This window comes from Dendrobates tinctorius, unplaced genomic scaffold (genome assembly GCF_039654945.1).
Source record: "Dendrobates tinctorius isolate UK_male_01 unplaced genomic scaffold, ASM3965494v1 ptg000018l, whole genome shotgun sequence".
Lineage (NCBI taxonomy): Eukaryota > Metazoa > Chordata > Amphibia > Anura > Dendrobatidae > Dendrobates > Dendrobates tinctorius.
The window spans coordinates 10,055,553-10,078,849 of NW_027361686.1; the positions used below are offsets into that span (position 1 = coordinate 10,055,553).

A 23,297-nucleotide genomic window follows, 5' to 3' on the forward strand; every position below is an offset into this window, starting at 1 on the left:
TATTTTTAATAAATTAAGAGCATGAAAACTTTGATGGAAGTGCTTCTTTACACAATTGCTTAATGCTTAGTGCATTTGCACTGGAAACTCACATCAGGCGTGATGGCTGCCTGGACTCACACACTTTTTCAGTAATTTATTAAATGTCCTAGTTTATGAATCTGAGTAGCCACCAGTTTTCCATGGTTCCCTTTTATGACTTTAACCCCTGTGTGTCAATTATGTGATTTCTTTTTATGTACATTAATAATAAATCTTGTTATTTTTTTATGAAAACTTTTCTCCAGACCCATTTTTTCAAATTGAACTTTTAATGTCAATATCTGTAGAAAAAAACTTAATTAAATCAGAAACAGATTGTTTTCCCAAACTTGATCTAAATTTGTTCATGACATGACATTATTGTGTGTAATATGACAGCTCAGCGCCGCTCATTTATCTGTTTATTTAGCCTTAAAGCTCTGTAATACTGTAGGTTATTGTAGGCCAAATATCCTGACTTACCAATCAATTTAATAATATTAAAGGGAATCTGTCACCAGGTTTTTGCCACTTAATCTGAAAGCAGCATGATGTAGAGACAGAGTCTAAGATTCCAGTGATGTGTCACTTACTGTGTTGCTTGTTATAGTTTTGATAAAATCACCATTTTATGAGCAGGAGATTATCACTAGAGGTTGTAAACCTGCAAGCATATTCGTGTGCTCTGTATAACCCCGCTCCCACCACTGATTGGTGTTTTTTGTGTACACTGTGCATAGGCAGAAAGCTGACAATCAGTTTAGTGGGCGGGGCTATACAGAGGTCAGCATTCAGAGAACTGTACAGGGTGGGCCATTTTCATGGATACACCTAAATAAAATGGGAATGGTTGGTGATATCAACTTTCTTCTTGTAGCACATTAGTATATGGGAGGGGGGAAACTTTTCAAGATGGGTGGTGGACATGGCAGCCATTTTGAAATTGGCCATTTTGGATCCAACTTTATTTTTTCCAATGTGAAGAGGGTCATGTAACACATCAAACATATTGAGAATTTCACAAGAAAAACAATGGTGTGCTTGGTTTTAACGTAATTTTATTCTTTCATGAGTTATTTATGACCACTTATAAAATGTGTTCAAAGTGCTGCCCATTGTGTTGGATTGTCAATGCAACCCTCTTCACCCACTCTTGACCCTCTTCCCATTGAAAAAAATAAAGTAGGATCCAAAATGGTCACCACCCATCTTGAAAAATTCCCCCCTCCCATATACTAATGTGCCACAAACAAGAATTTGATATCACCAACCATTCCCTTTTTATTTAGGTGTTTCCATATACATGGCCCACCCTGTAGATCGACAGGAGAGAAAACAGTCAATTTATCAAAGTGACAGCAAGCAGCCTAGCAAGTGACACATCGCTAGAATCAGGGTCTCTGTCCCTACATTATGCTGCTCTCAGATGTTGCAGCAAATTCCTGCTGACAGATTCCCTTTAAAGTACGTACCATCAAGCCAAAAATATGCAAAGTGACTTAACTATTAAGACTTTAATACATATTGATTAACATATACTATGTGTGCAGAGTCCAGAAGTCAGAAAAGTTATGGCGTAGTGATTGTGGCTGTCATTGTGTGCATTCTCCTGCTGGCTGTCCTGGGAGCGGTGCTGTATTTCTTGTATAAGAAGGGGCGCATTCCTTGTGGGCGTTCTGGAACAAAAGATATGTGAGTATAGTCTCTATCTTTTAACTTCATGTCCGGTACATCCCGCTATACTCACCGACACTAGAAGGGCAATGTTACAACTTCTGATTTTATTTTCTAATTTGCACCTAAAGACATAATGTGTCTGTTTCTATGTCCAATCACAGTTTCCACTAGTTATCCCTAACGCAATCAGTGTGACCATGTGTGGTGCCACTCCCTGCGTTATCCCTAGCACAATCAGTGTGACCATGTGTGGTGCCGCTTCCTGCATGGTCTGATGAGTCAGCCTCATGCATCTCGTGTATTACACTTCTGAGATGACTCAGGATCATGCACGGCCCCGGTGTTTCCCTTCCATAGAGTAACTTACATATACTGTACTTTCAGTGTTGGATATTAGTCTTTACGATACAAGAACTGTGATATGGCTTGTGTTTTGGGAGCCATAACTAAACCCTATGGGACTGATTAATCAAGCCTGTCGTATTGCGCAATTGCAGTCTTAGGCTGAGTTCACACGTAGCGTTTTTTTCGCATTTCCGCGGCTGTTTTAACCGCGCAATTTTGCTGCGAAAACGCGAAAAATAAGCATCCCATACATTCCTATGGGATTCCGCAATGCTGTGCTAATGCTGTGGTTTTTACCGCGGCGGAATCGCTTTGCGGTAAAAACCGCAGCATGCTCATTAATTTGCGGAATCGCGGCGATCCCGCACCCATAGGAATGCATTGTTCCGCTTACTTCCCACATGTGGCTGTGCACACCATGCGGAAAGTAAGCAGAACATTTGCGGATGGTACCCACGGTCCGGAGGAGAGGAGACTGTCCTCCGGGCTTTGGGTACCATATCCCTGTAAAAAATAGAATTTAAAAATAAAAAATATTGTTATTCTCACCCTCCGGCGTCCCGCGCAGCCTTCCCGCCTCTCTCCACGCTCCCGGTCCCAGTAATCCTTTGCGAAAATGCCCGCGATGGCGTCCGTTCTCGCGGGATCGCGAAGTCTCCCGGTCATTCGCGCGACGTCATCGCGAATAACCGCGAGGCATCGCGATCCCGCGAGAACGGATGTCATCGCGGGCATTTCGCAAAGGCTTACTGGGAACGGCTGCGCGGGACATCGGAGGGTAAGAATAACACCATTTTTTATTTTTTTTTACATTCTATCTTTTACTACTGATGCCGCATAGGCAGCCTCAGTAGTAAAAAGTTGGTCACACTTGTCAAACACTATGTTTGACGAGTGTGACCAACCTGTCAATCAGTTCTCCAAGCGATGCTACAGATCGCTTGGAAAACGCTAGCATTCTGCAAGCTAATTACGCTTGCAAAATGCTAGTTTTTCCGTGGGAAAATCGCGGGAATTTAAAATGCGATTTTCCCGCGGACTGGAATTCCGGAATTCTCGCGGTAATTTCCGCGAGAGTTCCGGTACGTGTGCACTTAGCCTAACAGGAGTAGAAGATGCTGAAATCATTAAGAAGCAAAAGTCACTTAATGAACTTTGTGCCTCTCCTAAGTGGCATGTGACCCCATGTGATACACCAGAAATGTTACTAAAGTCATTCCTGGCGTACAAAAGCTGGCAGTTTTGATTTAATTTGATGGGCTGGTGTGACCACTCACCACCTCTGCTCCACCCAGTTTCACCCATTGTGGCAGAGCTGATTCAAACTGGTGTGAAAATGCCAAATTTGCAAAATTTGATGAATCTACCCCAAAGACAAGTCAAATCTATTAATTTCCATGCAGTTTTCAAAGACATTAAGCTCAAAAGCATAAAACACTTTTTATCGTTTGTAAAATTGTTTTTTTTGTGTGTCAGTGCATTCCATGACTCAAAACATTTTTATTTTTCGGTCTACGGAGCAGTATTAGGGTCTATGTTGGGTTCAAAATTTTCTCCATCTTTAGCAATTCTATATTTATTTTCAATTTGCGTAATCCATTTTGAGTGACGCGACCTGGTATGACCGCTATGTGGACGTCCTACTCCTCATGTGGTCTAGATGCATGGCGCAACAGTATCTGAGTTTGTCTCCTATCTTAATACAAACAAGGTAAATTTACGATTCACTCATTCTGCAGCTAGTTTTCAGACTTTATTTTTGGATATTTATTTATCTGGTAATCCCAACACCAGTAAAGGGTGTACCTCTCTTCATGGGAAAGAAGCTCCTGGCAGCACCATTTTATAATCATCTGTTGTCCCCCACAACTTACTATAAAAAACATTCCTCATGGTGAATTTCTTCTAGCCAGATGAGTGGTCTCACGTTCGCACCTTCCTTTTGGAGGGGGATGTCATTACAGACAGACTTTCCAGTAGAGCAGTGCTCACGAACAGGGTCATTTCCAACATCTGCAGTGTAGAGTTCCAACGCGTGGGGACATCACACAACAGTCGGTGAGCCGAAAGCTGCAAATGCTGCTGAAGCACGGCAAGAGTGGCAGAACCTGTAGCTGACTTTCTAAAATGGGCATACAGGTGGTGTACTTTCACAAGCAGATCTGGCAGCTCAGGCTAGCTTTTGAGAAACCGTTGAACAACGAGGTTAAGCACATGGGCCAGGCATGGTACGTGTGTGAGCTAGCCTCACCTCAGAGCCGCCACCAGGTTTCGGCCATTGTCACACATGACCATGCCTGGCTGTAGGTTCAGCGGTGTCAGCCACAGATCTGCCTGCTCTTTCAAAGCTGTTCACAACTCTTCAGCATTGTGCGGTTTGTCACCTAAGCATATTAGCTTCAACACAGCCTGTTGCCGCTTGGCTGAGGCAGTGCTGCAGTGCTTCTGGCTTATGACTGATATGGTCATTTCGGAGATGGAGGAGGAAGAGGAGGTGCAGGAGCTGTAGACTGTGGGGACAACCCTGATTGACGTAGATCCCGCAATCTTCGGCATTGGGACGACGTGTTCCATTCCAAGGTCTGACTGAGTCCTGGCATCCACTATGTTAACTCAGTGTTCCATTGGCAAGATGTACCATCCCTTCCCAGAAGCACTTGTCCACATGTCCGTGGTTAGGTGGACTTTCCTAGTAACAGCATTGTTGAGGGCATGGCTAATGTTGTGGGACATGTGCTTGTGTAACGTGGGGATGGTACATTGGGAGAAACAGTGGTGGTTGGGGACCAAGTACCAAGGTACGGCCGCCACAATAAGGTTGTGGAAAGCTTCCTTCTCCACGAGGCTAAAAGGCAACATTTTGAGGGCAAGCAGACAAGAAATGTGTGAATTTATTAGTGTGGTCTGTGGGGCATTAGCTGCGTATTTATACTTGGGTTCCAAGGACTGGAGTATGGACAACTGAACGCTGCGATGGGACAAGGACTTGGACGTGCTTGATGATGGTGCTAGTTGAGAGTGTGTGCAGCGACAGGTGCAGGGCAGGAGGCATCTTTGCATGCACCATGGACAAGGGATTGGCTTTGACGCACAACAGCAGAAGAAGCAGTGGTGTCACCCACAGACACTGTCCGTGGACCCTGGGGTTTGGCCCACAAAGTCGGGGCCTTTGCTGCCATGTGCCTGATCATGCTGGTGATGGTTAGGCTGGTAGTTTTGCTACCCCTGCTGATGCTGGCATGACAGGTGGTGCAAATGGCCTTTTTTGAGTTATTGGCAGTCTTTAAAAAACAACCAGACTCGGGAATACCTAACAGTTGGACTGGCAACTTCCGTCATGTTGGTGTTACAGGGAACGGATGCCCGCCTTTTGTCTGCCGCCACCACACTGCTTCTTCCTGCCTGTTGGGGTGCTACGCCTCTCTCCCTCTGTGTGCTGCTGTCCTCACTGTGCATGTCCTCCTGCCAGCTTGGGTCAGTTACTATATCATTCACCACCTCGTCTTCCACTTATGCACCCTGGTCCTCCTACTGATTTTCTGACAATTGTGTCTCATCATCGTCAACCTCTTGTGACACGTTCCCACCGTCGCCTTCATGAAACTGTGGCTGCTCAAATATTTGGGCATTGCTACATGCCATCTCCTCTTGCCCCACTTCAAGTGGACCGGGCGAGAGTCCCAAATCTATAAGTGGAAAAGTGAACAGCTCTTCAGAATGTCCAACTGTGGGATCAGTTGTCTCCGGGCACTCGGCATGGTGGGAGAAAGGAGGATCAGGGTGAGAAATATGCAGTCCAGACTCACGGCTACTCAGACTTGACGAGTGGAAGACACGATGGTGGAGGTGGTGGAAAATTGACTGGAAGCATTATCCACTATTCAAACAACAACCTTTTGACACTGCTCTGGGCTAAGTAGTGGTGTGCTGCTGCGGTGGGTGTTTGTTGTGGCACAATTTCAGCCTGTCCAATGCCTCGGCCTCAGCGTCTGCATGCACCATCACCATCACATCCAGTTCCCTGTCCCTTGCCACGTGCCTTGCCCATTTTAAATGGAGGACAATAATTTGCACAGTCACTTCAAATGGCTCAGTTTAACATAGCTGGCCTGTAGGTAACAATTTTTTTTCCAGCAAACTGGTGTCAATAACTTGTATAAGACACTCCAACAAAATTTTACAGTAGCCCAGAAATGGCAGAATTTTCTGCGCACTCAGATGTGAACCCTGTGAAGGCCAAACCCCGGTTTAAAATAGCTGGCCAGTAGGTAACTATTTTTTTCAGCAAACTGGTGTCAATTACTTGTATAAGACACTCCAACAAAATCTTACAGTAGCCCTGAAATGGCAGAATTTTCTGTGCACTCAGATGTGAAACCTGTGACGGCAAAATCCCAAAGGGTGGTTTGCACGTTAATGACCAGTCCAATTTTTACAATTCTAACCACTGTCCCTTTATGCGGTAATAAATCTGGAACACTTCAATGGACCTTGGCGATTCTGAGAAAGAAATGGCTGTAGCTGAGCCTCCCCACCCTCCCAAAGGAGGCATAGGTGGAGGCCAGCATAACGGGGGGGTGGTCAGGAGCAACAGGGGGGAGTACCCGGGAGGAGGGGTGTTGGGGAGTATATAGGGGAGGGGTGGGGGTGTCCCCCTCCCCTTTCGGATCCTGCTTCCCAGCGAATAAGCAGTCCACTTACCATGGCGGAGGTTGAGTGGGTCCTGGAACAGCTGCGGCCTGCGGCGCAGTCGCGGCCCCCAGGCTGGCTTGAGTCACATGTGGCGGGGATCGTTCCGGGGACCGCCGGGCAGTCGTTCCCAGCATCGGTGAGGGAGCGGCGTTCCAGACAGGTAAGGCCTCCCAAGTGGCTCTCACCTGACTCAGCTCCCAGGGTCTCGCGACGCCGCAGGAGCCCCTCCCGGGACCCTCCAGGCCGGGCGCCGTGCTCTGCTCCCACTGCCGCATTTGGCAATTTGGGAGTCTTTTCTGAAGGGGTATAACAGCCGTTCGTTGGTGATGGAAGAGGTGGTCGGCAACGACGCATTGGAGTTGTTCACGGATGCGGCTGGCGGTGTCGGATTTGGGGCTTACTTGCGGTGGCAGTGGTGCGCGTCCCAGTGGCCCAATGAGTGGATTACGGATGGCTTGGTACGCAACATCACTTTGTTGGAGATCTTTCCGATTTTTGAAGCCGTACACCTGTGGGGACGGGAGTTTAGGGATCGGCGCTTGCGTTTTAATTGCGATAACATGGGCGTGGTGTGCGCGATCAATGGTCTTACTGCATCGTCTCCCCCAGTTGTTCGGGTGTTGCAACAATTGGTCTTACTATGTTTGTAGCTGAATGCACATGTGACCGCGACACATGTTCCAGGTGTCAAGAACGATATAGCTGACTCTCTTTCTCGTTCGCAGTGGGATTGGTTCCGCTCTTTGGCGCCAGAGGCAGAGATCATAGGTTTAGCTTGTCCAGAGCAGCTGTGGAAAGTGGCTTACAGGCCGCGGAGTCGCTGATTGAGTCGTCTCTAGCCCCGAAAACTTGGGAGGCATACCAGGCAGTCTGGCGCAAGTGGGAGGAGCATCTTGCAGCTGGTGCGGCTGTTGGGCCCGGGCTGGATCAGGAGGGAAATTTTGTTGTCTTGGTTGGGGCGCGGGGCATCCGAGGGTTGGTCTGGTGCAAAAGCCATGCAGGTTTTGGCATGGTTGTCTTTTGGTTTCCGTTTGCGCGGCTGTCGTGATTTGACAAAGACATTTTTGGTGAAACAGGTGGTGAAGGGGTTTCGCCATTTGAAAAGCGGGGGGGGCGACGTGAGGCGTCTGATATCTTTTAATGTATTGGAACAGTTCGGCGGCATTTTGGAGTCGGTGTGTGCTTCACGCTACAAGGTTTTGTTATTTCGCCTAGCTTTTTCGTTGGCATTCTTTGGCGCATTGAGGGTAGGGGAGCTCGTGTCGGGGAACAAAGAGTCAATTGGTGGTATATTGGCCAGGAATGTTGTGGTTATTGCACGGGGCATTGAATTTTGGCTGCGGCGGTCCAAGACGGATCAGGCAGGAAAAGGCCGCCGAGTTGTGTTAGGCAGTGTGCACAGGTCTTTAATGTGTCCCATTCAGTGTTTGCAGAGTTTTTGGGAACTTAGTCCTCATCTGAGCGGTTCCCTGTTGTGTCACGTTGATGGCTCTAGTTTGTCCAGATACCAATTTGGTGCTGTTTTTAAGAAGTTCATTTGATTGTTGAGATTGGATGAATCCCGTTTTGCTTTTCATTCTTTCAGGATAGGGGCGGCGTCAGAAGCGGCAGTTCGGGGTTTGGGTGCGGCTGCGATTCAGCGCATTGGCGGTTGGGTGTCCAATCGTTACCAAAGTTATGTTAGGTCGGTGGGTGGTGACTGGTGATGCAGAGGGTTGCATCCACAGTTAATTTAGGTTGGATTTGATGTTTTGCATTGCCTTTTTTATTTCGGGTGTCGAGCCGTTGCTGGTGTGGATTTTTGGTCATTCCTTCGTTTACTGGGGAGCATTGCGAGCTGATGTCAGGAACGAAGGCAGACAGCTGGGTTTTTCCAGGACCACGGCCTTGTTGCGTTGGTGTGGTTTCAGGGGGATGGAGTAGAGACGGGTCTTGCGGGAAATACACGAGTGCGTTCGGTTGGACCGTGCTCCGGATATCCTGGTGTTACATGTCGGGGGTAACGACTTGGCGGTTCGACCGTTTCGGGAATTGATAAGGGACATCAAGCAGGATTGTTTGCGCCTGTGGTTGCTATACCGAGGGGTCACTATTGTTTGGTCCGACATCGTCCCTCGTAGGCGATGGCGTTCCATGAGGTCTTTAACGAAGGTCAACAAGGTCAGGATAAAGGTAAACAGGGCTGTGTCTTCTTTTGTCATAAGGAATGGGGGAGTGGCCGTGCGACATTTTGATTTGGAAAAGGGCGAGAGTGATTTTTGGCTGGCCAATGGGGTTCATCTGAATTTGGTTGGCTCTGATATTTGGGCTCTCGGTCTTCAGGATGGCATTGAGCGGGCCATAGCATGGCGTGTTGGGGGGTCTCGGGCCGTTGAGGTGTTCAAGGGCCCTCGTTGCGGCGGTTTGAAGGGGGGGAGTCCTTGAAGTCGGTTGAAAATAGGTTTTGGAGACTAGTGTCTAGGGTCTCCTTTGTTCAAAGGTATGTTGGGGGTGATCTGGTGAAAGGTGGATGGGGAGTTTCCGACAGAAGTGGGCGGATCCCCAAGTAGCTTAGTGGACAATATATATCGGTGTTGGTGCTCCCGAGCCAGTGGGGTAACGGCTGGGAGCAGTCATGATGGGTATTGTCCACAGCATTTTGGGCTTCTTCACCAAGATCTTGGGGCTTCAAGGACTCCTTCTCAGTGTTCAAGTTATTGTATTTATGTGAGTTATGATTCACTGTTTATTGTTTGGTGTTTAATAAAGGCTGCTGTGGTCATAACATTCCAAAAGAAATTCCTAGTCTCCGTGTTTTTTGGTGAGTGGCATAATGAAGGTTACACAAGGGGAGGCTAGGGGATGCTGTGATGCTAGTTTCCCCTCAGGTAAACAACTTGACACTACCAACGTCAAGTTTTTTCATGACATATTGTACTTCACATTAGTGGTAAAATTTCTTCAGTATAACTTGCATTTATTTGTGTAAAAAACTGAAATTTGGTGAAAATGTGGAAAGTTTTTCCATTTTCAAATTTTGAATTTTTACGCAATTAAAACAAATCAATATATAAAACAAAATAGTTAATAAATAACGTTTACCAGATGTCTACTTTACATCAGAACAATTTTGGAAACAAAAATTTTTTCTTAGGAAGTTATAAGGGTTAAAAGTTGACCAGCGATTTCTCATTTTTTACAACAAAATTTACAAAACCATTTTTTTTAGGGACCACCTCACATTTGAAGTCACTTTGAGGGGTCAATATGGCAGAAAATGCCCAAAAGTGACACCATTCTAAAATATGCGCCCTTCAAGCTGATCAAAACCACATTCAAGAAATGTATTACCCCTTCAAGTGTTTCACAGGAGCAGAAGCAACGTGGAAGGAAAAAATTAACATTTAGCTTTTTAGTCACAAAAATGATTTTTTAGCAACAATTTTTTTATTTTTCCAAGGGTAAAGGGAGAAAATGGACCCCTAAAGTTGTCCAATTTGTCCTGAGTACACTTATACCCCATATGTGGTGGGGAACCACTGTTTGGGCGCACGGCAGGGTTCGGAAGGGAAGGAGCGCCGTTTGACTTTTTCATACTAAAATTGGCTGGAATTGAGATCGGACACCATGATGCGTTTGGCGAGCCCCTGATGTGCCTAAACAGTGGAAACCCCTTACAAGTGACCACATTTTGGAAACTAGACATCCAAAAGAACTTATCTAGATGTGTGGTGAGCATTTTGAACCCCTAAGCATTTCACTGAAGTTTATAACGCTCGGGCGTGAAAATTAAAAATCATATTTTTTCCACAAACATGATGGTTTAGTCCACAATTTTTTATTTTCCCAAGGGTAACAGGAGAAATTAGACAACAAAAATTATTGTGCAATTTGTCGTGAGTATGCTGGTACCCCAAATATGGGAAAAAATTGTTTGGGCATACGATGGGGCTCGGAAGGGAAGTAGTGATGTTTTGGAATGCAGACTTTGATGGAATGGTCTACAGGAGTCATGTTGCCTTTGGAGAGCCCCTGATGTACCTAAACAGTAAAAAGAACCCACAAATGACATTTTGGAAGCTAGATCCCCAAGGAACTTATCTGTGCCCCCTTTTTGGAACTAATCTACTGTTTCTTGTAAATCTAAGTAAATTAGTAGTGCATGGAGGTGTGGTACAATTTGAAGCAATCCTTTATAAACAGGCCAGGTTTTTCGGGTCAGGTGTTGCATTGATAAATGGTGTCCTTGCATATTCCCCTTTTGTAACATACTCAGCACCTTTTTTTGCAGCTTACCTTTTCTTCCAGTTGGGGGGCCCACCACCGGGAAATGCTGATCTGGTACGATACGAGCACCTTCAGTTCCGGAAGTACTGGGGCCCGCTCCTTCCTGAATGCAAGATATCAGGGCTATCTCCTTGAACTGAATGTATGAAATATCGGTGGAGCCTGCACATCGTTACAGCAGGAAAGCGCTGAGCATTGCCATTTCTACGATGTGTACGGCTAGCTTATTGTACCACACCCTGGCCTTTCCCAAAACACTGTAGGTTTGGAGGAGTTGATAGGAGAAATCAACGCCCCCCATATTTTTGTTGTACCCCAGTACACAGTCCAGTTTGCTGACCTGTGTAGAGGTACCTCGTACAGTACTGAGGGTGCTGCCATCACCGTGTATGGTGGTCAAGAGAAGGACTTCCCTCTTGTCCTTGTGCTTGACCACCAGCAGGTGGTCGCTACATAGGGCTCTGCTGTCACCCCTTCTGAGCATCTGCCCAAGTAGTGTTTTCGGGAGGCCTCTCTGATTTTTACAAACAGTTCCACATGCTGCTGTACCTCACGCAGAGAGGGATTTGTAGAGTGGGATGCTGGTATAAAAGTTATTGGTGTAGAGGTGATAACCTTTATCCAGCAGTGGGTGCACCAAATCCCACACAATTTTCCCATTCACTCCCAGGACAGTAGGACACTCAGGGGGTTCAATCCTGGTGTCCTTTCCTTTGTAAACTCTAAACCTGTGGGTGTACCCTGAGGTACTCTCACACAGTTTGTAGAGTTTAATTCCATACCTAGCCCTCTTGCTGGGCAGGTACTGATGGAATCCGAGCCTTCCCTTAAAATTTACTAAGGCCTCAACCGCACAGATGTCCCTTTGGGGAACATACACTTCTGCAAACTTTTTGTTGAAGTGTTCGATGACCGGCCAAACTTTGAACAGACGGTCGAAGTTGGGGTCATCTCGTGGGGGAAACCGTGCATTATAGGTATAATGCAGGAATTTGTGGATGGCCTCAAAATGCGTTCGGGCCATGACCATTCGGAACACTGGAGTGTTATATAAAATATCAATACTCCAACATTGCAGAATTTCTGGCTTCTTCAGGATCCCCATGTGAAGAACAGGCCCCAAAACTGCATCATTTCAAGTGCGTCTACAGGAGACCAGTTAGAATATGATGATCCGAGGTTTTGTTCCATAAATTGACAAGTGTACAAATTAGTTTGCTCCACCATGAGGTTAACAAAATCTTCAGTGAAAAAGTCGATTTCTGTGAGGCCGGTGGTGTCAAACTTGATTCCTGATTCTGCCACAAAATCAGGAATCAGTGGCTTGTAATTTTTTGGGGGCGATGTCCATACAGGGTCTGCAGTGGGGTGCACTATTTCAGTTTCATCTTCGGGAATGGTGGGCACTGCCTCATTTTCTGTCCTGGGGCGCCTGCTTGGCGGTTCCGCAGGATCCGAGGAGGAAGATGAGGGGGAGGAAGAGGATGAGAATGGGGAAAAAGAATCAGAAAAGTAAAGAAATGTGGGATCCTGTCCCTCGGTATCAGTGTCGGAGGCAAGGAAAGCATATGACTCCTCCACTGTATAGCGCTGCTAGTACAGACATGACTTTTTTTTGTAAATATGGTGCCTGTGTGTACTTTATTTATAACTGTATGTGTGGGGGGGATAGTGATTGGTGCAAACTATTCTTAAAAGAAAAGGCTAAAAGAAAAAAAGAAACAGGGAGAAAAAAATGCATGTGAAAAGAAAATGTAAAACAACAGGCCCTAGCTCTGATAAGTGAACTGTGTCACTTATCAAAGTTCAGCGGTTGCTGTATGTGCGCACAGAGGTGGCAAAAATAAAAGTGTCTAAATCAGCAAGTATGAGCTCTGATGAGTGAACTGTTTCACTTATCAAAGTTCGGCGGCTGCTGGATGTGCACACGGAGGTGGCGCAAAGGGGATGAGAGAAAAGCAAGCACAAATGTTGATCGGTGAACTGTGTCACCAATCAACACTCGTCGGCTGTTAAATGTGCACACAGATGTGACCCAAAGGGGGGGTAGAGGGTAGTAAAGAGAAGGGAAAAAGAGAGGGGGGAAGGGAGGATGGGGGGATTGGGGTGGATGAAGAGAGATCGGGTAGGGATAGCAGATCAACACTTATGGTTGTAGTCTCTTCTTTCTTCTGTCTTCTCTCTTCAGCAGGAATTGTGGTGTCTCAGGCTTCTGTGGCACCACAAGGCCCAGCACAGGAGGAGATCTGGCAGTGTGACCGCTCTGCAGGAATCCTCAGCTAGTGTTAGGACCTGCAGAGCAGTCATACACAGGTGACAGACAGGTCACAGAGCGGTCATACTGCTGCTGTGACCTGTCTTTGGTGAGATCGATGATCACATCGATCCCACCAATCTGAATTTTGCCTAGTGAAGCCGGTGTTGCTAGGCACTGTCCTAGGATCGAAGCTCACAGCTTCAATCCTAGGGCAGGTAACCAGCAGGTCACCAGCAGGGCACAGCACTGTCACAATGCAGCTGTGCCCTGTGATTGGCATGATCGACGATTACATCGATTGTGCCAATCGGCAGCTGCAGGCCATGCCTGTCCTGTCCTAGGCACCGGCCTAGAATTGGTGCTCTTAAAGCACCAATCCAGGCAGGTACTGGCAGGGCACAGCACAGTAACACCGCTGCTGTGTCCTGCGATTGGCGCGATCGATGTGATCGTTGATCGCGCCTATCCGAGGGGTTTTCGCCGATGCCTGCCGTTGCCAGGCACCGGCCTAGGATCAAGTACATCGGTACTCGATCCTAGCCTGGGACCTCACTGTTTTAGCCAATCTGATTGGCTGAAACAATGAGAAAGGCTGCGATTGGCTGTTAAGAATTGAACAGAAAATTAAAACGATCTGAAGGTAACTGTTTTGAAAACTGTTGTCAATAACTTGTATTAGACACTTCACCAAAATTTTACAGTAGCCCAGAAATGGCAGAATTTTCTACGCACTCAGATGTGGTTGCTGTGATGGCCAGATCCCTGTTTAAAAGAAATGCCCTGTAGGTAACTATTTTTTTTTTCAGCAAACTGGTGTCAAGACACTCCAACAAAATTTTACAGTATCCCATAAATGGCAGAATTTTAAACACACTCAGATGTGAACCCTGTGACAGCCAAACCCCTGTTTAAAATAGGTGGCCTGTAGGTAACTATTTTTTTTAGCAAACTGGTGTCAATAACTTGTATAAGGATCTACAACAAAATTTTTCAGTAGCGCAGAAATGACAGAATTTTCTGCGCACTCAGATGTGATCGCTGTGACGGCCAAACCCCTGTTTAAAATAGCTGGATTTTCACTCTGTAATATGGAAAGGCTCTTACTGTATGCTGCACTGTCAATAAGCAAATGGAGCAAAAAAAAGTGTGCTCTGGATTGCTTTTGAAGAAAATAATCAGTATTAAGATGCAAAAAAAATTATTCCTGGCCACTGATGATACCTGGGGCTATGTATATAAGGTAAATATCTGTAATAGGCAGCAGCAGCAGACAGTAATGGAATGGACCCTCATTCTGTATACAATGAAGTATGCCACATATAATGCCTGCCTGCTTAGGTTTTTTTGGTATTGAAAAGATAACATAATAACCTATAAAAGCAGGCAATTGCCAGAATATGTGATGTCTATTGGATTTTTACCCTTAATGCAAAATACCCTAATGACATAAATTTCAAAAACAATATATTTTATATCTATTGAAACAAGAATTACTGTCCATTAAATTAGCCGTCCTCTTGATTCAGGTATGCATATTAACATATTTACATAGGCAGCGGGTAATTAATCTGACTGCGCATATGAAATATCAGCACTTCCTGCCCGATCAGTGCAGCAGCTTAGCGCTGCCAGTGGACGAGCGTCTGCACTAACAGCCAGGAGCGGTGTCAGCGCCGCCCCTAACTGTTAACCTCCCAAGTGCTGTGATCAAGTGCAATTGCAACATTCAGGAGGGAGGCAGAGGGATGGGAGCTCCCTCTGCCTTCAGATTGGCGCCCTCGCAATGTAACCGCCGGAGCCCAATCGTTGCCATAGTGACCCGGGGTCGGTGATTCAGATGGAACCCCCAGCGGAAGATCCTCTACAAAGAGGCAGATGGAGCACTACGGATGCCATAGGACCTGTGTTCTGGGGTCCATCTTTTCAGGCGAGCATAAAAGTGCCGTCAACCAGTTTTGTGCACCTCTGAAAAGGACAGTGCTGAACAGAGGCCAGACGGAGTCCAGAGTAACGCTGCTGCTGCCTTATAGTGAATAGATCCCTTGGGGGTCTCATCTGAATCATGTCACTCAGAGATTTAGATGGAAACCCCAATATAAGTGGTCAGGGTAGAGTGCCTGATAAATGTTATCCCAAATGATATGTAAAATGTTCCCAAAAAAAGTTTCAACTCAATTAAAAAAAAAGCAAGTCCCCAATCAGATCTGTCATCTGTTAATGGAAATATAAGGGGCTTCCACGTTACTGGTAGCACAAAGGCTCTGGAAAAGCAAAATGGCTCCTCTCCCCCAAAAGAAATTCAGCGAATTCTGCACACCCAAATCCAAATGCCCCCCTCCCTTCTGAGCCCCAGTGTGCCTAAACCACCTTTAGCATGCACATGGGGTCACTTGAGGGGGATTCTGCCTTTCTCGCACTTCAGGGAAACTCTGTGCTCCAAGACCAAAATTACGCTCCGCCTGTCCCAATTTTCGCCGTGTGGCTAATAAGTACTGTACAGTCACATATGAGGTATTTTCTACATTGAGCAGAAATTGTGGGACAAATTTTGGTGCCATTTTTACCCATTTTCTCTGTGTGAAAATGTAAAATTTGGGGCTAAAACAAAATTTTGGTGATAAAAATGTAATTATTTTTTTCTTCACTGCCCAATGGTATAAAATCCTGTGACACATATGTGGTGCCAGTATGATCACTGCACCCTTAGATGAATTCATCAAGAGGTGTACTTTGTAAAACTGTCACTTATGAGCACCAGTGTTCTGCTGTTCTGGCACCTCATGGGCTTTCTCAGTGGGTCATGGCACCTCGAACCATATTAGTGAAATCTGCACTATAATATGGCGCTCCTTCCCTTTTGAGCTTTGCACTGTACCTTAAAAGTAGTTGCTGATTACATGTAGGGTTTTGGCGCACTCAGCAGAAATTGCACAACAAACAGGTCCATTTTTTCCTATTAGCCCTTATAAAAATTAAAAATGTGGGGTTAAAACAACATTTTAGTGGAAGATTTGTAATTCTTTCTTCCTTCACCATCCAATAGCATAAATTTCTGTGACACACCTGTGGTGTCAATATGATCACTGCACCCCTAGATGAATTCATTGAGAGGTGTAGTTTGTAAAATGAAATCACTTATGGGAGGATTCTGTTGTTCTGGCACATCAGGGGCTCTGCCAATGTGACATGGCACCCTCAAACCATTCCAGCAAAATCTGAACTCCAATATGGCATTTTTTTCCTTTCTGAACTTTGCACTGTGCCTCAAAAGTAGTTTTCACCCACACATGGGGTATTGGAACACTCAGGAGAAATTGCGCAACAAATTTTGGTGGCCATTTTCTTCTGTTACCCTGGAGAAAATAAAACATTTGGAGCTAAAAGAAACATTTTGAGGGAAAAGTGTGATTTTTTATATTTTCTTAGCTCAACTTCTGTGCAGCACCTCAAACGGTGCTTCTTCCCTTCTGAGCCCTGCTGTGCGCCCAAACAGTGGTCTTCCTCCACCTATGGGGTATCTGCGTACTGAGGAGAAATTGCACAACATTGTTTCAGTTCCTATGAAGCACATGAAGGGTCAATAAGCTCCTTGAATGTGGTTTTGAGAGCACCTTGAGTGATGCAGTTTTTAGAATGGTGTCACTTTTGGGTATTTTCTGTCATTCAGACCCCTCAAAGTCACTTCAAATGTGAAGTGATCCTTAAAAAAAATGGTGTTGTAAATTTTGTTGAAAAATGAGAAATTGATGGTCAAATTTTAACCCTTGTAACTTCCTAACTTTTGTGTGACATAACTCTCTGATTTAAGGGCACAAAACTAAAAAGTTTGAAAATTGTGAAATTTTCAAAATTTTTGGCAACTTTACGATTTTTTTCACAAATAAGCGCAAGTCATATTGAAGAAATTTTACCACTATTGTGAAGTATATTATGTCACAAAAAAATTATCAGAATCAGTGGGATCCAATGAAGCGTTCAAGAGTTATTACCTCATAAAGTGACACTGGTCATATTTCAAAATGTAGGCCTGGTCATTAACCTACAAAGTGGCTCGGTCCTTGAGGGGTCAACCAGATGGTTGTGCTGCACGCATTCCTCCTTTTCCTCATATGGTCTGTATTACCATTTTGGGGTACATGCAACTGTTTACTTTTTACTCTTGTCTTTAGGAGGTTGGATGAATAAAAATGCTATTCTTTCCGAGTAGTATGGCCAGGAGGCACTATTAGGCCCAGGCGTAGGTGCTGAGAGGTGGTTGGGCTATTCTGCAGTGTTGTGCAGTTTGAGATGTCACAGTGCTCCTACCTGGTTCCGAGTGTTCCAGACCTGTTCCCAGGGTACATCTAGAGGATTTAGAGGTAGGAAGAAAGCAGACCAGACCTTGGTATGAACAGTTCAAATGGTTTACTGGATAACAGATCAATGATTCACAGCTTCTCCAGCATTTAGCTGCAACATCAGATTTCTATACTGGTCCAGACTGGATGGCAACGGTTTTGATACTCTGATATGTCAAATCCATATCTGAGGTTTGGCCTTTGCTGCGATGGGCTCTGTAGCTTTAGGGTCTTTTGGGATATACCCCCTCGTTTTCTTGGACTACCCACTATAGCGGGCAGATTACCTAGTGCTAGTCGTCAGTGTCCAGACTTTTCTGGGTTCGGATTTAGATTCTTTACTTAAGGCAGGAACATGCCTTTATATTTCTTGTGTTGTAAGATCTTGGTTGGCAGGGCTCTCAAAAGACTATCTGGCAAGGTACCCAATCCTAGCAGCCAACTGCCAACTACCTCTGGTCAGCATATTGACCAGACTATAGAGGACCATAGTGACCAGACTATAGAGGACTATAGTGACCAGACTATAGAAGAACTTAGTGACCAGACTATAGATGACAATTGTGACGGCCGTCTGCGAATCTGGGCTGCAGTGGGGACAGCACTCCGAGTAACCCCGAGACCCTTAACCCCTATACAGGGATCTGGAATTGTAGCAAGGCCCAAGTGGTGGCTGTCTAGAGGAGCAGTGGACCAGAGCAGGATGGCTGCCAAGGGGTTAAAACTAAAACCCGGAATCGAGGTCAGGAGGCAGGAGTCGGAGGCCGGAGGGCAGCAGAGGTACGAAATCAGCAGGCAGAAGAGCCAAAAGTCCAGGCCAAGTTCAGTAAAACCAGGAGGGCAGCAAGGTACAGAATCAGCAGGCAGCAGAAGGTTCAGGAATCCAAGCGAAGGTCAGCGTCAAAAAATCGGAAGAGAGGCAGAGGTACAAAAACAGCAGGCAATAGAATGGTCAGAAATCCAGGCTGAGGTCAGAGTTAACTGTAGCAAATTACACAGTAGCACGCAGGGGAACCAAGAATATATCCGGCGGCTTGCAAGACCAGTCCCAAGGTATTTGAGGGATCAGGTCATCCCTCACAGGTTCCCGGACTGATGATGTAATTAGGACCACCCACAGGACTAGGCCAGATGGAGATGCAATAAGCCCTACATGACTGACAGAGGGGCGCAGCGTGCGCCCACCAGATGCCTGCGCAGGGACCTCTTCTCTGTCACCACCCTCACCCAGGGGTGAACCACGGCACCTCCCAGTGGCCGAGGCTGGAACAGCAGGCCCCGAGTCTGGTGGTGACGTCTCAGTCCGGCGCCTCCTAGTGGCCGAAGCCGGACGAGCAGGCCCCGAGTCTGGCGGCGACGTGCCAGTCTGGCACCTCCTAGTGGCCGAAGCCGGAACAGCAGGCCCTGAGTCTGACAGCGACATGACAGTACCCCCTCTTCTAAGAGGGGCCTCCGGACCCTCAAAACCCAGTTTGTCAGGGTGAAGGAGGTGAAACCTTCTAATTAACCCCTTGGCATGGATGTCACCAGCGGGGAACCAGGACCTCTCCTCTGGACCATAGCCCTTCCAATGCACTAAATATTGCACGGACCCTCTCACCAAACGGGAATCAAGGATACCCTGGACTTCGTACTCCAAGGCACCCTTAACCAAAACTGGAGGAGGAGGGGACTGGACAGGATGAATTGGGGAGCGGTACATCTTGAGGAGGGATTTGTGGAAAACATTGGGTATTTTGAAAGACTCAGGGAGCTTTAAACGAAAGGCTACCGGGTTAATTACCTCTAATGTCTCATAGGGACCAATAAATCTGGGACCCAGTTTGGCAGATGGTACCTTAAGCTTAATGTTCTTGGTAGACAGCCAAACTTTGTCCCCAACTCCCAGGTGTGGCCCCTTGGACCACCGTCTATTTGTGGCCGAAGCCTGTCAGACCTGGGAGCCTTTCAAGTTTGTGTTCACCTCCGACCAGATGGTCCGTAAGTGATGTATGGATTTCTCTATCCCCGGGAGCTTTGACATCTTAGCCGAAAGTGAACCAAAACGTGGGTGCAAACCATGATTGCAGAAGAACGGGGTGGTTTTGATGGATTCTTGGTATTGGTTATTTAGGGCGAATTCGGCTAACGGGAGATGTTCCACCCAATCGGATTGATGTTCCGAGACATAGCAGCGGAGATACTGCTCTAGGGCCTGGTTGGTGCGCTCAGTTTGACCATTGGTCTCAGGGTGGTAAGCGGAGGATAAGGATAATTCAACGCCAATGCGTTTGCAGAATGCCTTCCAGAATTTAGAAACGAACTGGGTACCTCGGTCGGACACGATATTCACCAGAGCGCCATGCAGTCGTATTACATGAATGACGAACAACTTACTCAAAGTTTCTGAATTAGGTAGTCCAGACAGGGGAACAAAATGGCACTGCTTACTGAACCTGTCCAACATCACCCAGATACATGTCTTCCCTTCTGAGGGCGGCAGGTCAGTAATGAAGTCCATGGAGATGTGGGTCCATGGACTCTCTGGGGCGGGCAAGGACTGGAGCCAGCCGGCAGGCCGATTATGGGGGGACTTAGCGCGAGCACAGGTTTCGCAAGCTAGTACGTAATCTTTACAGTCCTTAACCACCGTCGGCCACCAAAAATTCCTAGTCACTAATCTGGCGGTATTATTGACACCAGGATGGCCTGCCAGGACAGAGTCATGCGACTCCTTCAGAACTTGTAGACGAAATGGTGCTGGAATGAACAATTTCTGGGGGGGCGTCGTGTCAGGGCTGGTTCTCAGGACCTACGGATCTCCTCCAGAAGGTCCAGAGACACGGCCGACACAACGATCCCATTGGCCAGTATTGGAACTGGTTTCGAGTCCTCAGCCTGTGATGGGCAGAAACTTTGAGAGAGGGCATCAGCCCTTACATTTTTAGTCCCTGGACGAAACGTAATCACAAAGTTAAACCTTGAGAAGAACAAAGCCCACCTAGCCTGCCTAGGATTTAGTCTTTTAGCTGACTCCAAGTAGGTCAGGTTCTTGTGATCTGTGATCACTGTAACCTTGTGTTTAGCACCTTCGAGGAAGTGGCGCCATTCCTCGAAGGCCCACTTTATGGCCAACAATTCCCAATTCCCTATATCATAATTTTTCTCAGTAGGAGAGAATTTTCGGGAAAAGAAGGCACAAGGACGGAGTTGAGTGAGGGAGGCAGTGCCTTGGGAAAGCACTGCCCCTACTCCAACCTCAGAGGCATCAACCTCTACCACAAAGGGGCGGTCTAGATCAGGCTGGATTAATGTTGGGTTGGCAGAAAAACAATCCTTTAAATCAGAAAATGCCTGAAGTGCCTCAGGCTTCCAATTAACCACGTCTGCCCCCTTCCGGGTCAGATCCGTGAGCGGTTTGCCGATCTCAGAGAAGCCTTTGATAAATTTTACGGTAGTAATTTGTAAATCCCAAGAATCGCTGCCTTGCTTTTATATTTTTGGGTTGCACCCATTCTCTAATGGTTCGGATCTTGGCAGGATCCATGCGAAACCCCTTAGCAGAAATCATGTACCCCAAAAATTGTACCTCCTCAGCCATAAAAACACACTTCTCCAGCTTGGCAAATAGAGAATGTACTCTAAGTCTCTGGAGCACAGAACGGACATGTTGCGTGTGTGTAAGAACATCAGCAGAGTAGATCATGATGTCATCTAAATAAACCACTACCTATACCCCACAGATATCCCTGAAGATATCATTCACAAAGTGTTGGAACACAGCAGGTGCGTTACTTAACCCAAATGGCATAACAAGATACTCAAAATGACCAAGGGGTGTGTTAAACGTGGTTTTCCACTCATCTCCCTCTCTTATGCGGACAAGATTGTAAGCTCCCCGGAGATCAAGCTTAGTGAACCAATGGGCTCCCAGTAGCTGATTAAACAGATCAGGGATGAGTGGAAGCGGATACTGATTTTTTGCAGTAATAGCGTTCAGCTCACGATAATCCATACAAGCAGGGCCGGCCCGAGAGATTACGGTGCCCTAGGCGAAAATATTTTGTTGCACCCCTACTATTCTTGGCAGTAGATGAAAACTTGGGATATAAATTTAGGAGCAAAATAAACCACAACAACAATGATTAATTAACTCTCTCCTAACTCTTTAATCTTCTGAGAAGTTGTATAGGACAAATATATACAAAGTAATCAATAACACAAAACAAAAATGACCATAGCTAATTAAAATTTTTGTTTCCTTGCCTTTTTTTTGAAAAGGATGACACTAAGTCACCGAGATTAATTTGTTTAGCAACTTCAGATTCTATCGAAATTGTTGCCAACCCAACCAACCTCTCTTGCTTCATATTTGCCCTTAAATATGTACACTTTTCTTTCCATCCCTAAAACTTTTTGCCTTTTGAAAAGATTTTTTATAATTTTTTCTATTTTTTCTCTGGTGCCCCATTTGGGTCGGCGCCCTAGGCGGCCGCCTAGTTCGCCTATATGTTCGGGCCGGCCCTGCATACAAGGTCTGAGTCCACCATCTTTTTTTTCCACAAAGAAAAACCCAGCCCCTACAGGTGAAGTGGAGGGTCTAATAAAACCTTTTTGTAAGCTGTCTGCTATGTAGTCATTCATGGCTACACGCTCTGGACCAGAGAGATTAAATATTCTCCCCTTAGGGAGATGAGCACCTGGGACCAAGTCTATAGGACAGTCATACTCTCTATGAGGAGGTAATTTCTCAGACTCCACTATGGAAAAGACATCCTCATAATCCCTGAATGCATATGGTATAAAGGGGGTTTTAATTTTAATTTGGTTCACTGACAGCGACATACAGTGATTCTGACACTGTGGACTCCAGCGCACGATATCACCTAGGTGCCAGTCAATAACAGGATTATGCTGGCGCAACCATGGCATACCTAACACAACTGGATGTGATAAATTGTGAATAACAAAAAACGACATATGTTCTGTGTGTAATGCCCCCACTGACATAGCAATTTCTGTAGTAACAAATTCCACTCCAACCTGGATAATAGATGTACCATTAATCGCAGTGGTTTGAATAGGGGCATTAAGCCTTAGCAAAGGTACACCAAGTTTCCTTGCAAGTAAAAAATCCATGAAGTTGCCTGCGCAAACACAATCCACATAAGGGTACGTGCACACGCTGCGGATTGGGGTGCGGATTTGGCCGCGCAGATTTTGTAAAATCCGCAGGTAAATCTGCAGGTCAAAAGACCTGCAGTTTTACCTGTGGATTAGCCTGCGGTTTTGCCATGCGGTTTTTCATCTCCACAATGGAGGAGATGGCAAACCGCAGCGGAATCCGCAGAAAGAATTGACATGTCAATTCTTTCTGCGGTTTAGAAACCGCAGGAAAACCGCGCGGAAAAATCCGCACCGTCTGCACTGCGGTTTTTAATATCCATAGGATATTATGGTACTGTACACCGCAGCAAAAACTGCTGCGATCCGCAGCGTGTGCACACACCCTAAGCCTTCACACACAGAGATTTCTTAGAAAACGAAAGAGAGACGGGTAACAAAAGTTTAGCCCCATTTGCGGGCAATACCTGAGCCTCTGGGCCAGCACAACCAGAGCTGCCCAGAGGCCGATGTCCCAGGAATGTGGATTTCTGCCACTCAGCTTTTCCCTTGAAGTCTCCAGGCTGCAGCATGCTGGTATAGGGTGATGGGAGTGTTCC

At 46.1% G+C, this 23,297-nt stretch overlaps 1 protein-coding gene across 2 annotated transcripts in view; it reads left to right on the forward strand.

The window, feature by feature from the left end:
* Window positions 1–23,297, forward strand: part of MCAM (melanoma cell adhesion molecule) — a 222,107-nt gene that overhangs the window by 184,290 nt on the left and 14,520 nt on the right. For both annotated transcript variants that reach the window (XM_073566449.1, XM_073566450.1), the window contains one exon: window positions 1,572–1,713. In XM_073566449.1, coding sequence (XP_073422550.1) covers window positions 1,572–1,713 — 142 coding nt within the window. The remainder of the gene's footprint in view (window positions 1–1,571; window positions 1,714–23,297) is intronic.